Raw genomic sequence first — 19764 nt, 5'->3', positions numbered from 1 at the left:
AGACCGACGATCACGACAGGTTCCGACCCGACGCCAGGACGAGTCCCACGTATTTCCATAACGCCAGATGTATGAAAAAGTCGCAAATCCAAATTGGAAAAAAAAAATCAAAACAGAAATGGTATAAAACGAGAGAAAACAAAATACGACACATCATGATCCTGTCGCCGCCCTGCTTGCCTTCTGGGCCTCTTTCTGGGCCTTGCGCTCGGCCCGCCGCTGCTGGCGCCGCTCGGCGTTTTCGCGCGCGCGGCGGCGCCAGGCGACGCCCTTGAACATGAGCAGAAAGAGGCCCGGCGAGGCGGCGACGTAGAGGGCGCCGATGAGGAAAAACGCCCAGCCGATGCCCATGGCGGCGATCATGGGGTTGATGACGGCGGTGGCGACGGCGCCGATGAGGCAGCGGGTCAGGTTGTTGGCGGCGACGGCGGCGCCGGCGCGGCCGGGGGTGATGTCGACGAGCAGGGCGTTGGCGGCGTTCTGGAAGCCAATCATGCCGACGCCATTGAGGAACAGCAGGACGCAGAGGACGGCGAGGTGGGCGTGCCGCTGCAGGGCCCAGCCCCAGACGAGCATGATGGCCGACGAGAGGTAGTAGAGGGGCAAGCCGGTCTCGAGGCGGGCCTGCTCGATGGGGAAGTTGGACAGGTCCTGCTGGCGGGCGGCGTCGACGGCGACGCCGATGCGGGCGGCGTGGCGGCGGTAGTTGCGGTTGATGAACGGGCCGACGGCAAAGGCGGCCATGATGGAGCCGGCGGCGATGGGCAGGTAGCAGAGGCCAATCTCGAGCTGGGACAGGCCGTAGGCCTGGAGGCTGGCGGGCAGGTTGGTGGCGATGGCATAGAAGCCGGCAAAGAGGAGGCTCGAGTAGAGCAGGAGGAGGCCAATGTTCTTTTGGAGGGCCAGCTGGACGGACAGCGTCAGGTTGGGCACCTGCATGCGGAGCGGCGGGCGCGCGGCGGCGGTGTCGTGGTTGTCCTGGGCCACCGTGCCGTTCGCCTTGCGGCGGGCCAGCGCGTCCTTAACCAGCTGGTAGCCGGTGCGGTGAAAGGGGTGCGGCTGGATGGACCCGTCGCCAACAATCTTGCGGCACGTCTCCGGCAGGAAAAAGGCCAGGCCCAGGCCGAGCACGGCGCCCACAATCGCCAGAAACCAAAAGATGGCCTGCCAGCCCAGGTACTCGGACAGCACGCCGCCCAGCACGGGGCCCAGGCTCGGGGCGAACACGATGGGGATGATGGTGATGCCAATGTACTGGCCGCGCTCGGCGCTGCTGACAATGTCGGCGACGACGGCCTGGCACAAGGCGACGGTGCTGGCAGAGCCGGCTGACTGGATCATGCGCACGACGAGCAGCGACGCGTAGTTGCGGCAGAGGGCCAGGCCGATGTTGGCGGCAATGAAGATGACAAAGCACAGCAGAAAGGTCGGGCGGCGGCCGATGCCGTCGGCCATGCCGCCGAGGAACATGGGCGTGACGCCCTGGAAGATCATGTAGGTGGTGACGGTGAGGTTGACCTGGCCGTCGGTGATGTGGAAGTAGGCGGCGATCTCGGTGAGGGCGGGCAGGTAGATCTGGCCGGTGAGCGGCGAGATGAAGGCGCCGAGGGAGGCGCCCAGGACGATCCAGCGCTTGGCCCAGGTGGAGTGGACGGAGTAGCGCGGCGGGACGGTTTCGGCGGCCGCCGCTTGTTTCTCGAGGTCGCCAGCGGCATTGGGATTTGGCGGTGCGTCCGCTACGGCGTCTGTGGTGGATGCGTCGCCTTGCGGTGGTGGTGCGGTGCTGCCGACGTGGATGTCGTTGGAGCGGGCTGTCGCGGTCGATGTCGACGTGGCCGAGCCTGAGCGGGCTGGTGTGACAGCCGCCTCGTCTTTGACGGCCGTCTCGTCTTTGACCACATTGTCGTGATCGTCGTGGTCGTCGTGGTCGTCGTGGTCGTCGTGGCCGTCCTTCTCGTCGCTTCTGTATGGCTCGGACTGGCGCAGAAACAGAGCATCGTCTGCGTCGGCAGCTGTCGTCGAAGTTGTGGATGCAGTGGCCGGATCGGCCTTTGTGTCGGCCGGTGCCATGTTGGTTGTAGTTGTAGTCGTTTGATTCAACAATATGCTGTACCAACAAGCTATATAAATCGACCCAAGAACCGGGCTGTGGGTAATTCTGGATGACGGGTTGCCGGCTGAAAAGACTGCAGAGACTGCAGACGCTCAAATGTAGGACGATGGACAGCGTCTTTGGTCTATATTTGTATGGAAATCATGGAACGGAGAGCGGAGAATTTACTGGAATCTAGACCGTGATAATGCAAAGGAGGTCCGACGGAAAGGAGAGCGGAGAAAGGCATTGATAAAGCCGGAGGACATGGGGTGTTGAGAGGAAACGAAGAAAAAAAAGACGACAAAAAAAGAAAGACAGGGCTGCAATGATGCCGACAACACACGGGAACGCGGCACCACTAGGTCTGTTACAAATTTCTTTTTCTCCTCATTTCAGTCTGAGGAACAAGGCTGCAGCCGACGACGGCCTGTCCAAGGAAGCCCTGGCTAGTCTAGCGGTGTTGCATCATGTTGTTCGTTGGCCATTGAGAGTGGACAATTTTGTTGTCACGGAAATGAAGAAGGAAAAAAAAAGAAAAGAACCACAATACAAGCATACGCACGCAAGCAAACGCACGCGATCCTCCATGACGACCAGGAGATAAGTCGTTGCCAACGGCAAGTTAACTCCAGCGTGTCGTTGAAAATGGCCGGCGATGTTCCCACTTGTTTGACTTTGTGTCTAATGAGGATCGCGTTTAGCGCACTCCTTCATCGCACCATTTCGGTGCCGTGTCGGCCGCGATGGGCGCCACGACCCGCTCACCACCTCCACCCGCTACGCTCCAAACGGGAACGGCTGCCTGAGCGAGACCAGCGTGGTGGAGTCGATGTGGCCGCCGAGTCGGCAGAGGTGAAAGCGGAGAGATCCTTGAAGAGGCGATCGCTTTGTAAAGGCCGTGCAGCTGTCGTGCAAAGATCGTGCTTTTGACGGGCAGCGCCGAGACAATTCTTCACGGGTGCCATGCAGTCGGCCATCAGAGCACTCGGCAACGACAATGACTCAGCTGATGACTCTGAATGCTCCGTTCCCCAGTCTACTTTCCACGGAGCAGGGCCAGAACCAGGAACGGAGAAATACGATAAAGTCCGGATTTAAAGAAGTCCGGTCATGCTGGGGGCATTGTTGTCTTTGATTGGGAAGCGTGTAGGAAGTAGTGGAAGTAGTTGTTTCATGTTTGGATGGGTTAGTCGACGGCGTAATGTTGTTGGACAAGAGAGGTTAATGTAATAAACTGAAAAGACCATCATAACAACAATCATAATAACAATCAGAAAAACAATCATAAAAACAATCGTGCCAGAGTGCCGTAAGTCACTACAGTCTCCAACTTATAATGTACACAATGTAGATGGCCAAACAAGTCCATTTCGACTACAATGCTTTATGCTTTTACACTCACTTTGTACAGAGTCGTTGGCTGTTCACTGCATTTCACCACACAATGTCATATGTCTGTCCACACTTCTCTTGTTCAGTGCCCGTCACCAAATCACATCGCAAAGACCTTTGGTCAGAGATCTTTGTTCAAAGACCTGTCAATACACTTCAAGTTGGATCACGAACAACCTCGCGATATCTCGTAGTCCACAATGCAGTATATAATCGCAGTCCATGTCATCTTCACCGCAATTTATTTCCTTCTCCTTCTCCCGCAACTCACTCTCTCATCTCTCGAGCTCCTGGATCCCCAGACAGCTCTTTCATCCTCTCTAACCCTTTATCAGCTCTCGTCCATCATTCACAATGTGTCTCTACTTTTGGATGTGCCAGTATGCCGGGTGTGGCCACTCCGTCAAGGCCAGCAGGCTGCCCCAGGCCGCGTGGGCCGTCGCTGCCCACTGCATGCACAAGGTGCAGGTGCCGGACCCGGTCTGCGGCGAAGTGTCGTTCCAGCCGTTTCTGCTGTACACGTCGGCAGATCTGTGCCCGCCGTGCGCAGCGGCCACGCGCAAGGAGGCGGTCGAGGCGGTCGAGGCGAACGAGGCAGAGGCCCGTCGTGCATAGATCTGCAGCGTTTCAGCGTAGATACCGCGTGGCCATGGCAAGACGTAGCGACGTGGCACTCTGCCCCATTGTAGACCATCTCATTCTTGTTCAACTGTGTAGGTTCATCCCGTTAATAAACAGTATTAAATAACACGTTCCACCTGACCATGTGACCAAGACTAGTATAAATGTTGTCATAATTCATGAATGCAAAGCGTCCCAAACTGATAACTGAAGAAACAAAACACATCATCGCTGTACAACCACCCCCCTATGGCGTCGACGGCAGAATGAACCCCGGCCGGGCCGGCTGCAGGTAGTCGGGCGGCAGCGCGTCGTTGGGCGGCGCCTGCAGCTGCTCGGCCCACTGGCGCACGGCGTCGTAGTTTTTGCACGTGTGGGTGGTGTGGAAGTCGGGGAACGCGGCGGGCGCGCCGGCCGCGTCGGTGTACCAGACCTGGCCCAGCACGCCCGTGTCGACGTTGCACATGAGCACCTGCCGCAGAATGTCGACGCAGTGGCTGACGTGCTTGGCGAGGATGGCGTCGTCGTTGCGGAAGGCGTGGTGGCCGAGGCCCCGGTAGTAGTCGTAGTTGTACCACAGCGCCTGGCGCACGAGGTTGAGGCAGTGCAGGTGGTGCATGCCCTCGACGTTGACCACGTAGCCGCCGCCGTAGCGGTCGGCCCGCTGCACGTGCGTGTCCGGCGACAGGCCGCTGGGCGGGCCGGCGGCCGCGGGGATCACGCCCGCGCGGTAGTCGACGCCCAGCGCGGCCCAGGCGGCGTCGACCTCGGGCGCGCCCGGCCGGCGGTACACGCTCTCCTCCAGAAACGAGCCGTTGAACCGCACGGGCGCGTACTGGATGTGCACGTCGTCCAGGACGGGCGAGTACTGCGTGGTGTGGGCGGCGCACTGGGCGTCGAGGCGGCGCGGCGCGTATGCCGAAAAGCGCCCGGCGAGGGCCCCGACGACGAGCGAGGCGACGTTGGTCAGGCCCAAAACGGCGACGACGATGCAGGCTCGCTTCCAGCGGGCGGCGCCGGTCGACGTCGATGAGGGATGCTTTTCAGAGAGACGGCCACGCGGATGGCCTCCTTCGGACGACGTCTCGGACCCGATAAAGCGGGTGGCCTCGCCGGCATCTGCCTCGTCGTCGTCGGAGTGGCGGATGGGACGGTAGTCGGAGGGCATTGTGGGAGGAGTGAGGTGAGGTGACGGGGAGAGGTGACAGAACGAGTGAGGGAGTTGTGGTGCTGAGAGGAGGGAAGGAGGGGACAACGGAGAAGAAAGTAGACAAGGCGACGGCGAGAGAGGGATGTCCGTGTCAATGCCAATGACGTGAGGTGAGGTTGAACTGGATGTGAATATGAGAGACGAAGGGGAATAGAAAGTAAAAGGACTGAAAGAGGAAGAGTAGAAAGAATGGGAAGAAAAAGAAGAGGAAGAAGAGAGACTCAGAACAAACTCAAGTTTTGTTGGGCATCTTTTTTTTCTTTTTTCATTCCTTTATTACAGAAACCGTCTTCCCGCTTTGGTTTATTTCTCTTGGACAGAACCGTCGTGTCGCCCGTCTGTTCAAGTCCTCGGTGTCGAGTCAATATTCTATTTTTGCCTTTAAGCTTGCCTCTTTGAACTTGCCTCTTTGGTCGGTGTTAGTGAGGACGCCCTGTAATGCCCTGTAGCGCCTATTGGTGCTAGTGCGTCGTTGGTGCCGAATGGGCGACATGACAACACATATCAGGTCGGTTAGCCATGCAGGCAGCCCGGTTCCTTTTGCTGGTGTTTTCTTTTTTCTTTCTTCTTCTCTTTTTCTTACCTTTTCTCGTTGCTTTATTTTTATACATTTAGCTCCACGGAGGCTGTGGATGTAACCTTTACGACTTGAAGACCTGTAGGTGGAATCGGGATCGAAAGTAGACATCCAAGCAAAGGTTGTCCTGTTGGTGCGGAGTGACGCCGATCTTCGTTCTGCACCGCCTAGCGACTTCTTCTCGACCAATACGGATTCCTCACGATCGCAGGATCGGTTGCTGCAGCAGGTTGGAGTGCTGTCCTCCCACTCGGTGCGCTTTGCCTCAGCTTACATGCATTGTGACGGATCCTCACCACGTCTCTGCTATTTACAGCCTCTCTTGGCTCCCTGCCGGTGCATCGCCGGCCCAATTGCCGGTTTGCTTTTAGCCTTTTGTGGAGTCAAGGAGCTTGCTGCAGGTGTAGTTGAGCCGTAGTGGCAGCAAAGCTCCAATCGTGCATCCTCGCTTCTCCAATACATCAGCCATCTCACCGTGATGCATCGTCGTTCCTTGATTTATTTCGTCGGCTGGGAATACGAGTTGCGGGGTTGATTCGGAAGACATGGGCCAGATGTCGTTCTTTGTGCTGCATTGTATCTGTCTCTTGCAGTTGTCTCTTGTCGTGTCTTTTGTCGCTGTCGTGGCGCTGTCTCGTGTCAGCTGTTTCTTGTCAGCTGAGATGGTAACACGGATACAACCAAGGCAGGATCTTGTCGATCTGAACACAGGACAAGAGGTATCGCGAACCACGATCACGGGTTGTGAACGGATGGGAGCAACGCATGGAGGCATGCTTCGCCGTTAAAATACGAGGCGTATGCTGCCAAGACTGGTAGGAAGAGGAGTACAAAGAGTGAGTACAGACTGAGTACAAAGAGACATGCACAGTGTCGATCTGTGGCGCAAGGCGTGAAAAGAGCCGGCAAGACGCGGACGACGTGAGAGTGAGCATCAAGTACTCTTGTCCAACTGAGGTGAACGGGGCTGTGTTCTGTAATCAACGGTGCCATGTCGCCATTTTCGATCATTGCCGCCTCAAGGATGGCGATATGAAGAAGAGGATCAACACGACAAGCCAACCGTCGACAAACGTCATTGCTTGGCATGCGTCCTCTACGAAATATTGAATTCACAGAATAAAGGTTTGGTAATACGAGCTGGACGGGACGGCATGCGAGTCTGCTGGCAATTCCCCGGTTTCTAACTCCACCTCGTATTGAACTTCTCCGCATGTGCTGTTGCAGGGCATGACCTCCTGTAGCGCCCGCTGTGGGGCAGGGCTGAGCCGAGTGGAGGGACGCAACATACAGCATACAGTGATACCATACGGAGTACTACCGAATTGCAGTGCACGTTCTCTTTCTATTCCATGTCGTAATTCCTCTCTTTTTGTATGAATCTTCTTTTGTTCTTTATTCCTCATGGAACCCCACGGCCCGTCCGGCGCCTGCAATGGCCGTGTATTTCTTTTCGTCTTTCTGTTTTGCAAGTCTCCTGCCCGACTGCTCTCCGACGCTATTTTTTATTTTGTTTTATTTTAATATATTTTACTTTATTTTATTTCTTTTTGTCTTTTCTTTTCTTTTTTTACTTGCAGAAAACCGAAAACTCTTGGCATCAACGCCTCTGCCTCAATTTGTCGTATTCTAAGACGATCGGCAAAAACGACGTCAGTTGAACAGCAGCCTGCATGCGTCTCGTATTGACGAGGAGACGGAGGAAAATAATCAATAATGAGAAAGTAAGAAATAACCATAAACAAAAAAAGAGGACTCGACTCCACAACAAGCCACGGACAGTCCCACTTTGCCGTTCTACTGCTCGTCGTAGTGCTTCCTTCTGTTCTTCGTCGGCCATCGCCTGCAAACGCCGGACTGCGGCGTAGCTCTTTGCCGTGAAGCCGTCTGTAGTGGAGGCCCTTTTACTTCTCCAAACCGGCAACAAGGGAGACGCTTCGCTTCCAAAGATACTAAACCACCAACAATCACTCTCCACCAAGGCATGTTCCATTTCACTCGACTCTCGTATTCCGAGTAAAAAATGTGATTGTGAAATTGTCACTCGTGCTGTGCTTCCGATCGTGTCTTCTGCAGGACCCTACTCTAACCGTACGGCCACAAACAATGTCCAACAATGGCAAACAATGTCGAACAATGTCGAACATGTACATGCAGATTCTATGACCGTCTATGACCTTGTTGCTGACATCAGCACCAACAACCAACAGGCAAGACAAACGGCCGCTTCGCCGCCAACAACCAATAGCTGGAATCGATCGAAACCACCAACGCCAACAAGAACATAAACATCAACATCAACTCTACTTATCCATACTGTGAACGCAACGATGTCCCCGGAAGACGACGAAACGTGCCATCAGGAGCCGGGCAAAGATGGCAGCCGCTGTCGAAACAGGTCAACAGCGCGAGGTCGTTGCTGCTTGTGCGTTTACAATCTCGCATTGACTTTGTGTCTAGTACGCCCATCTCGGACCAGCTTTGACATGGTCCTGTACTTCTTCACTGGTGCCGTTAGTCGGCCCCAGCAAAAGCTTTGTCCTGCAGTGTCCGTCAAAGGACTGTCGAGTGCATGTCGTGTCCCCTTTTGATCCGAGTCTGGCAACCCGCGGTCCCGTTCGAGACGCCCAGTTCCGTTTTTGGAAGACTATTGAACGAGACCCAAGACGCGAGGGGGGTGTACAGCGTACAGTGGGAGGGTGTGCAGCGAGGGACCAGCCGGATGTGACATGTGAGATGCATCTGCGTGTTGTTCCCTCTACGACTGTGTACAGTGTACTCTTTCTCGGCTTTGCATCCGTCCTTCTTTTCCTCGTTGGTAATCTGGCCCAGTCACGTTGTCATCCTCCGTCGCTGCGTTGGCCGTGGTCTTGGTCTTGTTTGTCTCGGGTCACGTAATGCTGAAGCCGACCTCGCCTGCTCCGCCTCCTCACTCTCTCTCATCCTCTCGCTCTCTCATCCTCACTCGTCTCTCTGTTCTCTCTCTGTTCTCTCTCCCTCTTCTCTTCCCTCCTCTCTCTTCTCTCTTCCTCACTTCACTCCTCACCTCTCACCTCTCCCTCATCCATATAAACCCGTCTTCCCCAGCCTTTCCCTCCATCATTATCCTCACCTCCGTCTTCTTTCATCCTAACCACCTTCGCATCCCTCATCTCTCATACCTTCCCAAAATAATCACTCCCTACTCACCTCCACTCCCCCCCTCACAATGAAGGCTGCTGTCCTCCTCTCCGCCGCCGTGCTCGCGGCCCCCTCTCTGGCCGCACCTGCTGCCGCGCCTGCTCCCGCTGCAGGCGCCCCCCCAGCTGACGCCGTCGCCGCCCGTGGTGATGGTTATGCCAGCTATGGCGACTACCCGCCCCCCAAGGACGGTTATGCTTCGTATGGTGACTATCCTCCGCCCAAGGATGGCTACGGCAGCTACGGCTCCTACAAGAAAGACAAGCGCGGCGAGAAAAAGGCCGCTGGCTATGCCACCTACGGCGACTACCCGCCGCCCAAGGACGGCTATGCCAGCTACGGTGACTACCCGCCTCCCAAGGACGGCTACGGCAGCTATGGCTCCTACAAGGAGAAGCGCGGCGAGAAGAAGGCTGCTGGCTATGCCAGCTATGGCGACTACCCGCCGCCCAAGGACGGCTATGCTTCGTATGGTGACTATCCGCCTCCCAAGGACGGCTACGGTAGCTACGGCGCCTACAAGAAAGAGAAGCGCGGCGAGAAGCAGGCCGACGGTTACGCCAGCTACGGCGATTACCCGCCGCCCAAGGACGGCTACGTCAGCTACGGCGACTACAAGGGCGACGGTGCCCTCAAGGGCGACGGCAAGGACGAGGGCAACAAGGTCGACGGCTACGCGAGCTACGGCGACTACCCGCCGCCCAAGGGCGGCTATGGCAGCTACGGTGCGTACAAGGAGAAGCGCGGAGAGAAGAAGGCCGACGGCTATGCGTCCTACGGCGACTATCCTCCCGAGGGCAGCTACGCAAGCTACGGCGACTACCCTCCGCCCAAGGGCGGCTACGGGAGCTACGGCACATACCGCCGGTGGGTGAACAGCATCAAGAGTTTCTTTGCGTGAGACGGTGCCTTTTAAAAGGGACAATGAGCAAGAAGCAAGACGAGAAAACTACAAAAAAAAGGGATAAACTAGTACCGCATCTACACAACTTTGGCCTTTCATTGCTTTTTTTGGAGAGCACTTGAAAGACTCTAGCCCACTCGAACGACTCTCATTAACGACGGAATGTATGACTGGAAGGAATTATGATCTTTGGATATGTCACGGTTTGCTTTGCACCTTTTCTTTCCTTTTGTTTCCGTTTTCTTTGAAGAAACAGTACATGGACGGATCCATTTCTCGTCACTCCTTATAGTTAATTTATACATTTTGGTTTACTGAAAGGGAGTAAGAGAGCCAGCACAAAGAAACACAAGAAAACCAACATGGAGAAACAGCATACGTCCAACTCTGCATCTACGAAATATGTTGTACAGAAGTACTCTTCGTTCTTCCAAAACGGTGTAAGTAAAAAGTGGGACATGTAGACCCACAACATCGATAAGATAATGTCCATTCCTTATCGGTCGTCGGACGCTGACTGGCCACTTCACACTTGGTTCCACTTTTAAAATTTTAGGAATCCAGCAAAATTGTCCATCATCAAACCACATTCAATTTCATCACCAACCACCAACCATCACCGACCACACCACAGTACGACCACAACCACTGCCCATCCCGCAACGCCCCCGACATTCAAAATGCATCTCATGTGCACCGTCGATGCCAGCGGCAAGCGTCTCTACACGCTCAAGAAGCTGACGGCCGAGGGCAAAGTCACCAAGTCGGCTCATCCGGCGCGGTTTTCGCCCGACGACAAGTGGTCGCGCCAACGGGTGACGCTGAAGCGGCGGTTTGGTCTGTTGAAGCTGGAGAAGTAGACTGCGAGCGAGCAGTTGAGTCGACGAGCGGAGCGAGGCGACGATGATTCTTTCAACAGTCTCCTGACATGCTCCTGACGAGCGAAGCGAGACAACCACTCCATCGACCGCCATTCTCTCGGCACAACCACCAGGACGTCCATCATTCTACTCGACACGCTTGGTTGGGTAATCGACGACACTCGTGTCGACAGACTCTATTTGGCGGACGTTGTCGAAGAAGTGAAGATATTCATCAAGGTAAGAAATGGCCGACAGAGGACAGAGACAGTGAGATGAGACGAGACCGTGCTAACAACAATAGTCGACTCTCGCTTCTACCCGACCGGAACGACACCAACCGGACACCTCACAACTCGCGAGGGAACAAGGAAGATGGGGCGGTATTAAAAATCACGGGCGATGGGGCAGTGGATGCTTGCACTTCTCAGCCGTGACACTTTTGGGCAATCTGGATGGCGTTTTATTGTGTTTACACCCTGTTGTATTTACTCTACATGATTTTCGGCGCTCTGGTTGTAATTCAAACGTTTGTCTTGAACATGCACTCTTGTGTGATCAAAGCCATAAATCGTATTACTGTCAAAGAAAACAGAAAGGAAATCCAAGTCTAGAACGCCGCATAACCCAAATGCTTTTCGTAACGTTTGTTCCACAAACGCAATTTCGTTCTACCTACTTCCGCTTCTTGGCGTTCACGTTGCGCCCGGCGCCCACGCGCATCTTGGCCTGGTACTCGGCGTTGCGGAAGCCCGTCAGAATGTTGGGCAGGTAGTCCTCGTCCATCAGGTCGCGCACGCGGTGCCGCTTCTGCTCCTCGACGCGCCGCGTGTACTCCTGCTGGTCCGCGGACAGAATCAGGTCGCGCCCCCAGCCGTTGTGCCCACCGCGGCCGCCCTGCGCCGCCGCCGAGAACTTGCCGCTGGCGCTGCCGTGCACGGGCTTGGGGACGCTGTAGACGTTGCCGCGCTTGTTGTACTGGAAGTTGCTCTTGAGGAACAGGCGGAACTGGCCGGTGGCGGCGTCAGTCGCGCAGCTCGTGCGCGTCAGCGTGGCCTGGCCGCACTGCGGGCAGAACTGCCGGTCCATCTGGCGCGTGACGGCGAAGCAGCCGTGGCAGCGCAGCACCCACGTCTTGACGCGGGTGATGCGGTCGAGCGCCGGCGACAGCAGGTTGAGGTTGATGCGCAGCGCGACGTTCTGCATCGCGTAGTCGGACGACAGCAGCGCGGCCTGCAGGCGGCGCTGGATGGGCTGCGTCGGCGCGCCGAGCTTGTCCTTGGCCTGCACCTTTTTGAGGTTGGACGGCGTGATCCACTCGCCGCCGTCGTCGGAGGCGGCGTCGTCGTCCTCGTTCTGCTCATTCTCGTCATTCTCTTCGGCCGCCCCTGGTTCCTCAGCCTCGGCTGTCTCGGTAGCGTCCGGCGTCTGTGGTGCCTCCGCCTCCTTGTCGTCTATTGATAGCTCCGCCACCTTGTCGTGGAGATTCGTCTCCGGCGTCTGCGCCTCGGTCTCGGTCGTCGTCTTCTCCTCTGTCGTCGCGGCAGCCCCTGTCTCGGCCTCGGCCTCGGTCTCCGCCGCCGCTGCCACCGCCGCCGGCGACTTTCCGTTCACGCCCTTTTGCGTCGGCGTCGACCGCAGCCGCCAGTCGCCCCCGTTGCGCTCGCACTCCACCTCGTACGTCAGCGCCAGCAGCTGCAGATCGGGCCGGCTCAGCACCTCCAGATCGCCCGTCTTGCGCGCAAACTCGCTCACAAACTTGACGCTCGCCGGCTTGGGCGTGCGCAGCTTCAGGAACGGAAGCAGGGTCGTGGTGACGCGGTCGCGCGTCGCCGGGTCGCGGATTTCGTCGAGGACGGAGGGGATCGTCACGAGGCAGTCGGCCTGGGCGAGCAGGGTGCTGACGGACGGGTCGTTCTTGATGAGGGGGCCGGCATCGAGGACGAGAGTGTGGATGGGTTTGCTGGCGGCGGCATCGTCGGGGGTTGATGGTGTCGAAGTCGAAGTCGACGTCGTCGTGTCGGCGGTCGTCGCAGAGACATCGACTTGGGTCCCTGCCGGGGTCTGTGCAGGCACATCGGCCGGTGCGCTTTCAGGCGGGGTCGCCATATTGGTCAAAATCGGACAGCACGGCCGAAAATAATGACGAAGGCTAGAAAACACCAAAAATGGGTATCTGGTGATGTTCGTACTGTAATGCTTAGAATGATTGAACCAGGCCCGACGTAATTTTTTCTGCTGATAAGAGAATATTTAGTGGGGGACGGGGGGCGATAAGAATTGAGGGGACCATGGCCTCCAACTGGCAGCAGCTGGCATACAATGGTCACAAGGTTCTGACCAATCAGATGTTGTGAAACGTCACCACCGATATTTTGCATCTGCAAACGCATCCTTCACCATAGACAAGCACTCCGTACAAATGATGCTGCTTTCGCAGTATCTTGCTAGATTCTAACCCGAATATATGGATAGTAGTGGTGCTGTTGCCAACTTTTGAAAAGAAACGATCCCCATGAACATGGATCATAGTCTCGTCCATGAAGTTGACAGCGCCTTTAGAGTGATCTACTGGAGCGGGTGACGAACAGATGAACAGCTGAGTGAAAACAGGTACATCAGGAGCAAGGGTCGTCCTCTTGGTGGTACGTCAATGTGAGACAAGACACAAGACAGCTGACGAGGTGGAGCTGTTCATTTTTGGGTGCGACTCAATATTCTGTGCGCCTCGATATATTTAGCCAAAATGGAGATAATGGTCTCTGTTGTCTGTGATGGTCAACGGCGTCGATGTTGCACAAGCGTGGAGGTGTGTGGACGGCACCCCTTTCCCCCATTTCTCCTAGATGACACAGAAGCCGAAGCTACCTTGCAGCACATCCTCTTCGGGGCATGCTGGGTGTTTGTGTAACCGTCTCCCAGTAGGACAGAAAGGATGTTGGAATACGAGCTGGAATGCAGCGCCCCAGAGTAGCGGTCAGCCTGGATGGGTAACCTGCAAACAAACAGGGCCAAAAAGGCAAACGAACGGCCGCAACCTCATTTTGCTGCACGGCGATTCCCCATGATGACTTGCAGGCAAGGATAGGGCTTTGGACTGGCCTCTCTGGCTGCGTGTGCCGTCGTACAAGGGAGCGAAATCAAGGACACCTGGTGAATGGTGAAAGGAGGTCATAAAAACGACGGCGCCCGCTTGCCATCAACGTTTATTTGTTATGTTTTTTATGAACTGCTACGGATCCGACTTGTGACTGTCGCAGACAGATACGATGGACAACCCACTCAAAGCCTCCGCGTCGTGGGACGACGTCTTTGCCGCGACCATGACGACAATGTACAATCGGCCCGTGTGCCTCGACAGCTGTGCCGGTGGCCAGAATGACAACAGTGACAAGAGGGAAGCCAGTATGGAGTGAGTTTGTTGCGTCGGGACCAGGAGGGCCGAACCAGCGCTGGAGACTGACGTTTGCAGCTACGACGGCCTTGGGCCACACTGCTATGGCGGCCGGACATCATCACTCAGCCAGCCACGCGGCCAAGCGAGCACAAGCAGGTCGGTGGACGATGACACCGACCGTGCGCACATGTCCCGTCGTCCAAGTGGAGTTGCCTGGCCGCGCACCAGTCACCGAAGCCACGCGCTTCAAGCAGTACGGCGGCGGGCACGGCTGGTTCTCGCGGGATGCCACAAACATATGGGCGGGACACAGACAAGGCTGCGATGACATTGTGCGAGACGGTCGCAGAGCTGAAAGCACAGTGCAATGGAGAACAGCGGTCATTTGGTGTGTGGTTATAGACATCGAGATGGCGGCGGTCGATCGAGGAGCAATCGGGCAGTGTTATTTGTACGTTTATGCAGCAGATGGAGGTCCCGTCACATCGCTTACCGTATATTGCACGACGTTTACAGAGTAAAAAAGCACATGTCTCTGTTCCGTTGTTGGCTTGTTTCCCTTTTGTTCCCGGGAAACAAGGGGCGATGGACACGCCTCCGGCATTTGGGAGCCCATAGTCCCAGGCTTCAAAACCGGGACGGGGTGCTTTGGCAGCGGGCGGACAAATGATGGACGCCTGGTGTCGCCATTTAGCCGAATCAAGAATCAATCAACGGTATGCTGGTCACGGTAAAATGGGCCAATCGATCCGGGACTTGGAAGACGGGATGCCACGCGGAATAGACTGCGGACGGGACGGTTGGATAAAGGTTATGGGCGAACAAACGATAGAAGACGGGGAGAAGGGGAAGAAGATCGGTTCGGCATATATCCATCTTTACAGAGCATGTCGGGCTTGCTCTGTAAATCATGCATCACATCGTGCAGATGACGATTGTTCACTGGACAAAGTGATGGAATAAACCGTGCAGACGAGAAGCAGCCCAAGCCAATTCCAGTACGACGTACTTCTGTAATTACTCCTATATGAAATGGTCGTACGGAGGCGGTCTTGGGTGGTAGCTCTGGACGTCTAATTTGCGACCAGGCTAGGGGAAAGTGCAATCTTAAAATGGGAAATAAGACATCTGACGATAGCAACGCCGCCGGAAAACTGCACCCACGTGGAAGAGGGGCAAACGACGAAATAGTTTCATTGTCGTTACAGGCGAGGAAATGAGTGTCGTGGTATTTTGTCGACGTTGGCGGAGATGGAATTCAGGGTCCGCGACGACGACGATATCGTGACCGACATCAGTCAATACGGCGGAGAAGCGACATGCCGTGTCGCATCTGCCGCCGTCGCCATTTGCGTCGTTGAATTTCTTGGTCGTATTTTTCATTCAATGCTTTTTTTATTTTAGTGCACCACTTTCAAAACGAGGGCGGAATGCGTTGCAATGTTGGACCGTGTCGATCACATTCTTCTTTGGATCTGCTGCGATTATGCGATCGACAGCCGAGACCATTTTCCCCAAGAAAATGCCGAGTGATCAACGAGGGGGAGAGAGGGAGGGAGAGACGAGGGAGTCCTTTGCCGTACAGAGCAGAAGCGATCCTGGCCATCTCCCACAGTCTTTTCCGTCGCGGCATAAAGGATCGCTATCCTCTGTTCTTTATGAGAAACATTGTTTCGATGGCTTGCACTCTAAAAGAAACCCATATCTAAAATTGGGAATGCGATGCTCGTCAATCTTGTATCCAGTCGTCCTTTTTTCCGCAATCCTACTCTGGAGAACTTATTTCCGTGCTCTCCATGGATTGCGCAAGGCGAGACACGCAACGAAAAGCGCCCTCTGATGATTGGGGGCTTCAAAGACAGGCTCGTCTCTATGGCTACCAACGGCTAGTCTGTCGTCTTGTCAGAGCGTTGGCTTTTGTTGCAGACCGTTCGCTGTATGCAATTCCTCCGTACGTTTTCACAGTCCGCATAGACTTGTCGAGGCCTCGTGGCTGGGTGTTGTCGCTGGTTCTCGTCTTTGGTCTTTGCCATATACAGTGAAGTGGACGGACCCATGTGTGCGTCCAATGTCCAAGTTGTTCTGCAGGCATTCGTTTCGATTGTACAATGTACGTTTGCAGCCTCCGATCAATTGGTCTGGACCGTCCGTCTGGACCGTCCAAGACCATACACGAAGCGGGCGACGTGGGCTGTGCCTGGCTTGTAAACTTTGTGCCTTGTTTTCGGCTGCGTTTCCTGTTTTTTTGGATGCCGCCTTTCTCCATTTTTTGAGTGGTCTGGTGGGCCGTCTCTTTCTATTTGGAGACATACTCCGTACAAAACCAACACGTTTTGTTAGGACGCCGCGAACGCGGCAAACAAGATCGAAGATCGAGTGTAAGTTTGTTGCTTTCTCCTGCATTAGTGTCGGGTCAGTCGTGGGCGAGGGACGTGTATTTTTGGAGACGTGCCGGCAAGCAAAAGCAAGTTGCGCGTTCTCGTGTACGTCGTATGCTGTTGGTGAAGAGAAAAGGGAGTGTTGGTTGCCCCTTCATACCGAGCACAGATGGCCTGTTTCGAAGCAAGGCCAATAATAGAAACGTTTCATCTGCAGAGGTGTGGCTGTTGGTCCAGTCGCGATCATAGTCAAGGTCATAGTCAAGGTCACGGCCAAATCACGATAAAAACGACAAATTCGGGTTTTTGTTGATCAATTTTTTTGATAAAAAAAGCAAGACAAAAAAGCGATGGATATAATGCCCCTATCAGATGGCCCGCCAAATCGTTTGTTTTTGTCGTTTCCTGGTGCACACAAAATTGAAGATGAAGTATGTCCAAGAAATACAAGAATAAAGATAAGTGGTGTGTCACATCGTCGGCTGAACGAAAGTTTAGAAGTGAAAACAGAAAAGTGTGCGCAACATTTGCAAAAGAAAGTTGAAGAGTGTAAAACCTCCTAATACAAAGCCATAAAAAAATCAAAAGGTCAAAAGATGAATCCCCGTATATATAAAGTCGTTGAAAAAAAGGAAAGAAGACAAAGGAGAACATGGGAAAACAACGGCAAAGCCTTGCGGGCCAAGTCGTTGCTTTACCATGTGGCAATCAGCGAGACGGCGCCAGGGGCCAGGTTGCCGCCAATGCCGTCCAGCTTCTCGTCGCCGGGCAGGTAGGCGTTGGTGCCGCCGCCGCCGGCGAAGAGGGTGGAGCAGGTCGCGCCGTCGGCAGTGCAGACATTGAGGGCGCCAAAGGGGGCCTTGGCGGAACCGGCGACGAGGGCGGAGGCGTCAAAGCCGGACCAGCCCTGGTTGGCAGCGTCGCCAAAGTCGAACTCGAGCCAGGGGCAGAGGAACTCGCCGGCATCGGTCAGAGACACGGAGCCCTCCTGGCAGCACATGCCGCCCTGGGAGTTGGCGTCGAAGACGACGTGCTGCGAGGCGCCGGCAGGGATGGTGAAGGTCAGGGCCTGGTTGTTGATGAAGAAGCCGTTGACGCCGCCGTCGGGGCCAATCTTGTTCCAGACCTGGCACTGCATGGTGGAGCTGGCGCTGTTGACGGCCTTGACGATGTACGTGTACTTATCGGCAATGCTGGACTGGACCAGCTTCACGTTGGAGCCGTAGCCGTTGCAGCCGGTGTTGCCGGCGTAGGCGATATTGGCTTCGGTGGCGCGCTTCTTGGTCTTGCGGGCCTTGGAGCTGGCGCAGGAGCCAAAGGCCTCGTAGGTCGAGATGCCGCTGCCGGAGGCGCCCGAGGACGAGTCGGAGGACGACGGCGCCGCCGACGAGGCGGGCGAGGCAGCCGCGGACGGCGAGGCAGCGGCCTTGGCCGAGCTGGAGGCCTTGGTGCTGGGCGTGGCGGCAGCAGCAGGGGTCGACGTGGTGGTCGGGGTGTTCACGACGGCGGCGGCATCGGTGGGCTTGTGGGCGGCCTTGAAGGGCGAGCCGCCCTGGGTCCAGGAGACGACCTTGCCGTCAATGGTGGCGGTGACGAGGACGTCGCGCTTCTCGGCCTGGTGCTGCTCGTGGACGGCGCGGTGCAGGTGAGCGTGGCCCGAAGGGTGGGCGGAGACGCCGATGGCGGCGAGGAGGAGGGCGTTTGTGAAGCGCATTGTGGATGTTTTTGCGTGTGCTGCTTAAATCTCAATGTGATGAATAAGGATCGTATTGGGTTGTCGTAACAGTCGTGTTCTTTGCAAGAGTTTTGTGATGTCTGCTTTCGGTATCCAAGTTGGCCAGAACTGGTGATTGCTATCTTGTCGCGATATAGGATATATGCGTCGATTGTCAAGGAGAGTGGGTGTCTGGAAAGAGCTGGCTTTCCAAGAGAGCGTTGGTGCTGTAGAAAACACAAAAAAAGGAGTGTGGTCGTTTGCTGAAAAGCAACGAAAAGGAACGAACTTCGCGATGGAAGGAAAATATTGGGATTGAAAACGAAATGAAAGGCGTGCACGGAGTATTTCCAGACAAGGGGAAAGGAAGGGAGGACGAGACAGGGCCCAGGGGGTGTGGGAGGTGAGGTCTTTTAAGGAGACGTAAGGAATGGACGGACAACCGTAACGAGGCGGCGAACCAAAAAAGAACAAGCGACGGTGAGGCGTGAAGAGAAAGGAAGAAGAGACGAGAGAGACGAAGGGCGAAAGGCAAAAGGGCGAAAGGAAAAGGGGAGACACGGCCAGGTACAAACAAGGAAGGGGGTGTGGGCGGCGCCAGGGGACGACGAAAAGGGCAGGGGGGACTTGCGCTGCTTGGGCGCGACTGCCCTTTCTCGTACGAAGTACATCGTAGTAGTGCAGCGAGATTGCAGGAATTTGTGGGTCCGAGGCCGAAGCGGGCTGCCAGAAGGCAAGAGCGACCGAAGTGGACATGAGGACTTTTTCCTGGCTCCATCTTTTCTGCGCCTGCCGGACCACTCTTTTCTGGGTCGCTTTTGGGCCAGGCCCTCCGACGCCCAGGTCGTTGTTTCCTTTTGGGCTGGCCCCAGCAGGGGGCCCTGGTGGCTGGTGGAAAGAGCCAGGCCAAGAGAGGCCAAGAGGAAGTAAGCCACACGTACGATGTACGACATACATTCTGGGCGGCAGACAAAACAGGCGACGAGAGAATGGCTGGCACGCCCGTCGATGCAGAAAACAGTATCTTATTTACACGCTACGGCGGGCATGTGTACGTGGACACGCAAGGCAGTTTGTTGTGGTTGGGACTGGCATGTGTTGGGTGGGGGATACGAGGAAAGAACTGGGAAGAGGCAAAATAGAGAGACAGAAATCACGAGGAAAGAACAGGCATTGACAACAAGGGAAGGCAAGAAGGACAAGTGGAAAAGGACACCAAAGGCCAGCCACTGCAGGCAATCGCTGCTGCACCACACGGCGCTACCTCGTGTCGCTTCTATGGAGACGGCGACAAGTATCTTACGTGTGCTCTGGGGGTGATGGTGGCTTTGTCTTGCTGCCGTGCATGGGCCACGTCGACAGCTACGCACAACATTGTGCTGTGCTTTGTGCGTTGTTTTGTGCAGGTCAGTTAGGTTATGGTGAAAGGGAAGGAA

General features: G+C 55.6%; 7 protein-coding genes across 7 annotated transcripts; 3 read left to right on the top strand and 4 right to left on the bottom strand.

The window, feature by feature from the left end:
• Window positions 1-153: 153 nt before the first annotated feature.
• SPSK_06091 (MFS multidrug transporter) lies at window positions 154-2070 on the bottom strand (the record flags this gene model as incomplete). The annotated part of the gene is made up of 1 exon (XM_016732798.1): window positions 154-2070. The coding sequence occupies one exon, from the start codon at window positions 2068-2070 to the stop codon at window positions 154-156; it is 1917 nt and encodes a 638-aa protein (XP_016592634.1).
• Window positions 2071-3841: 1771 nt separating this feature from the next.
• On the top strand, window positions 3842-4102 carry SPSK_06798 (uncharacterized protein; the record flags this gene model as incomplete). The annotated part of the gene is made up of 1 exon (XM_016733492.1): window positions 3842-4102. One exon carries the CDS (start codon window positions 3842-3844, stop codon window positions 4100-4102), a length of 261 nt encoding a protein of 86 aa, XP_016592633.1.
• Window positions 4103-4355: 253 nt separating this feature from the next.
• SPSK_06502 (uncharacterized protein) lies at window positions 4356-5276 on the bottom strand (the record flags this gene model as incomplete). Its single annotated transcript, XM_016733207.1, has 1 exon — window positions 4356-5276. One exon carries the CDS (start codon window positions 5274-5276, stop codon window positions 4356-4358), a length of 921 nt encoding a protein of 306 aa, XP_016592632.1.
• A 3827-nt stretch (window positions 5277-9103) lies between these two features.
• SPSK_06528 (uncharacterized protein) lies at window positions 9104-9976 on the top strand (the record flags this gene model as incomplete). Its single annotated transcript, XM_016733232.1, has 1 exon — window positions 9104-9976. One exon carries the CDS (start codon window positions 9104-9106, stop codon window positions 9974-9976), a length of 873 nt encoding a protein of 290 aa, XP_016592631.1.
• Window positions 9977-11514: 1538 nt separating this feature from the next.
• Window positions 11515-12948, bottom strand: SPSK_06276 (RNA-binding protein NOB1; the record flags this gene model as incomplete). Its single annotated transcript, XM_016732982.1, has 1 exon — window positions 11515-12948. One exon carries the CDS (start codon window positions 12946-12948, stop codon window positions 11515-11517), a length of 1434 nt encoding a protein of 477 aa, XP_016592630.1.
• A 1160-nt stretch (window positions 12949-14108) lies between these two features.
• SPSK_06624 (uncharacterized protein) lies at window positions 14109-14757 on the top strand (the record flags this gene model as incomplete). The annotated part of the gene is made up of 2 exons (XM_016733326.1): window positions 14109-14244; window positions 14312-14757. 2 exons carry the CDS (start codon window positions 14109-14111, stop codon window positions 14755-14757), a joined length of 582 nt encoding a protein of 193 aa, XP_016592629.1.
• Window positions 14758-17308: 2551 nt separating this feature from the next.
• SPSK_06453 (allergen Asp f 4) lies at window positions 17309-18328 on the bottom strand (the record flags this gene model as incomplete). The annotated part of the gene is made up of 1 exon (XM_016733159.1): window positions 17309-18328. The coding sequence occupies one exon, from the start codon at window positions 18326-18328 to the stop codon at window positions 17309-17311; it is 1020 nt and encodes a 339-aa protein (XP_016592628.1).
• Window positions 18329-19764: the final 1436 nt, after the last annotated feature.

The sequence above is a fragment of the Sporothrix schenckii genome (assembly GCF_000961545.1).
Source record: "Sporothrix schenckii 1099-18 chromosome Unknown Cont38, whole genome shotgun sequence".
Taxonomy (NCBI): Eukaryota; Fungi; Ascomycota; class Sordariomycetes; order Ophiostomatales; family Ophiostomataceae; genus Sporothrix; species Sporothrix schenckii.
The sequence above is the reverse complement of the archived record's forward strand: the minus strand, read 5'-3'. Positions and strand labels throughout refer to the sequence as shown.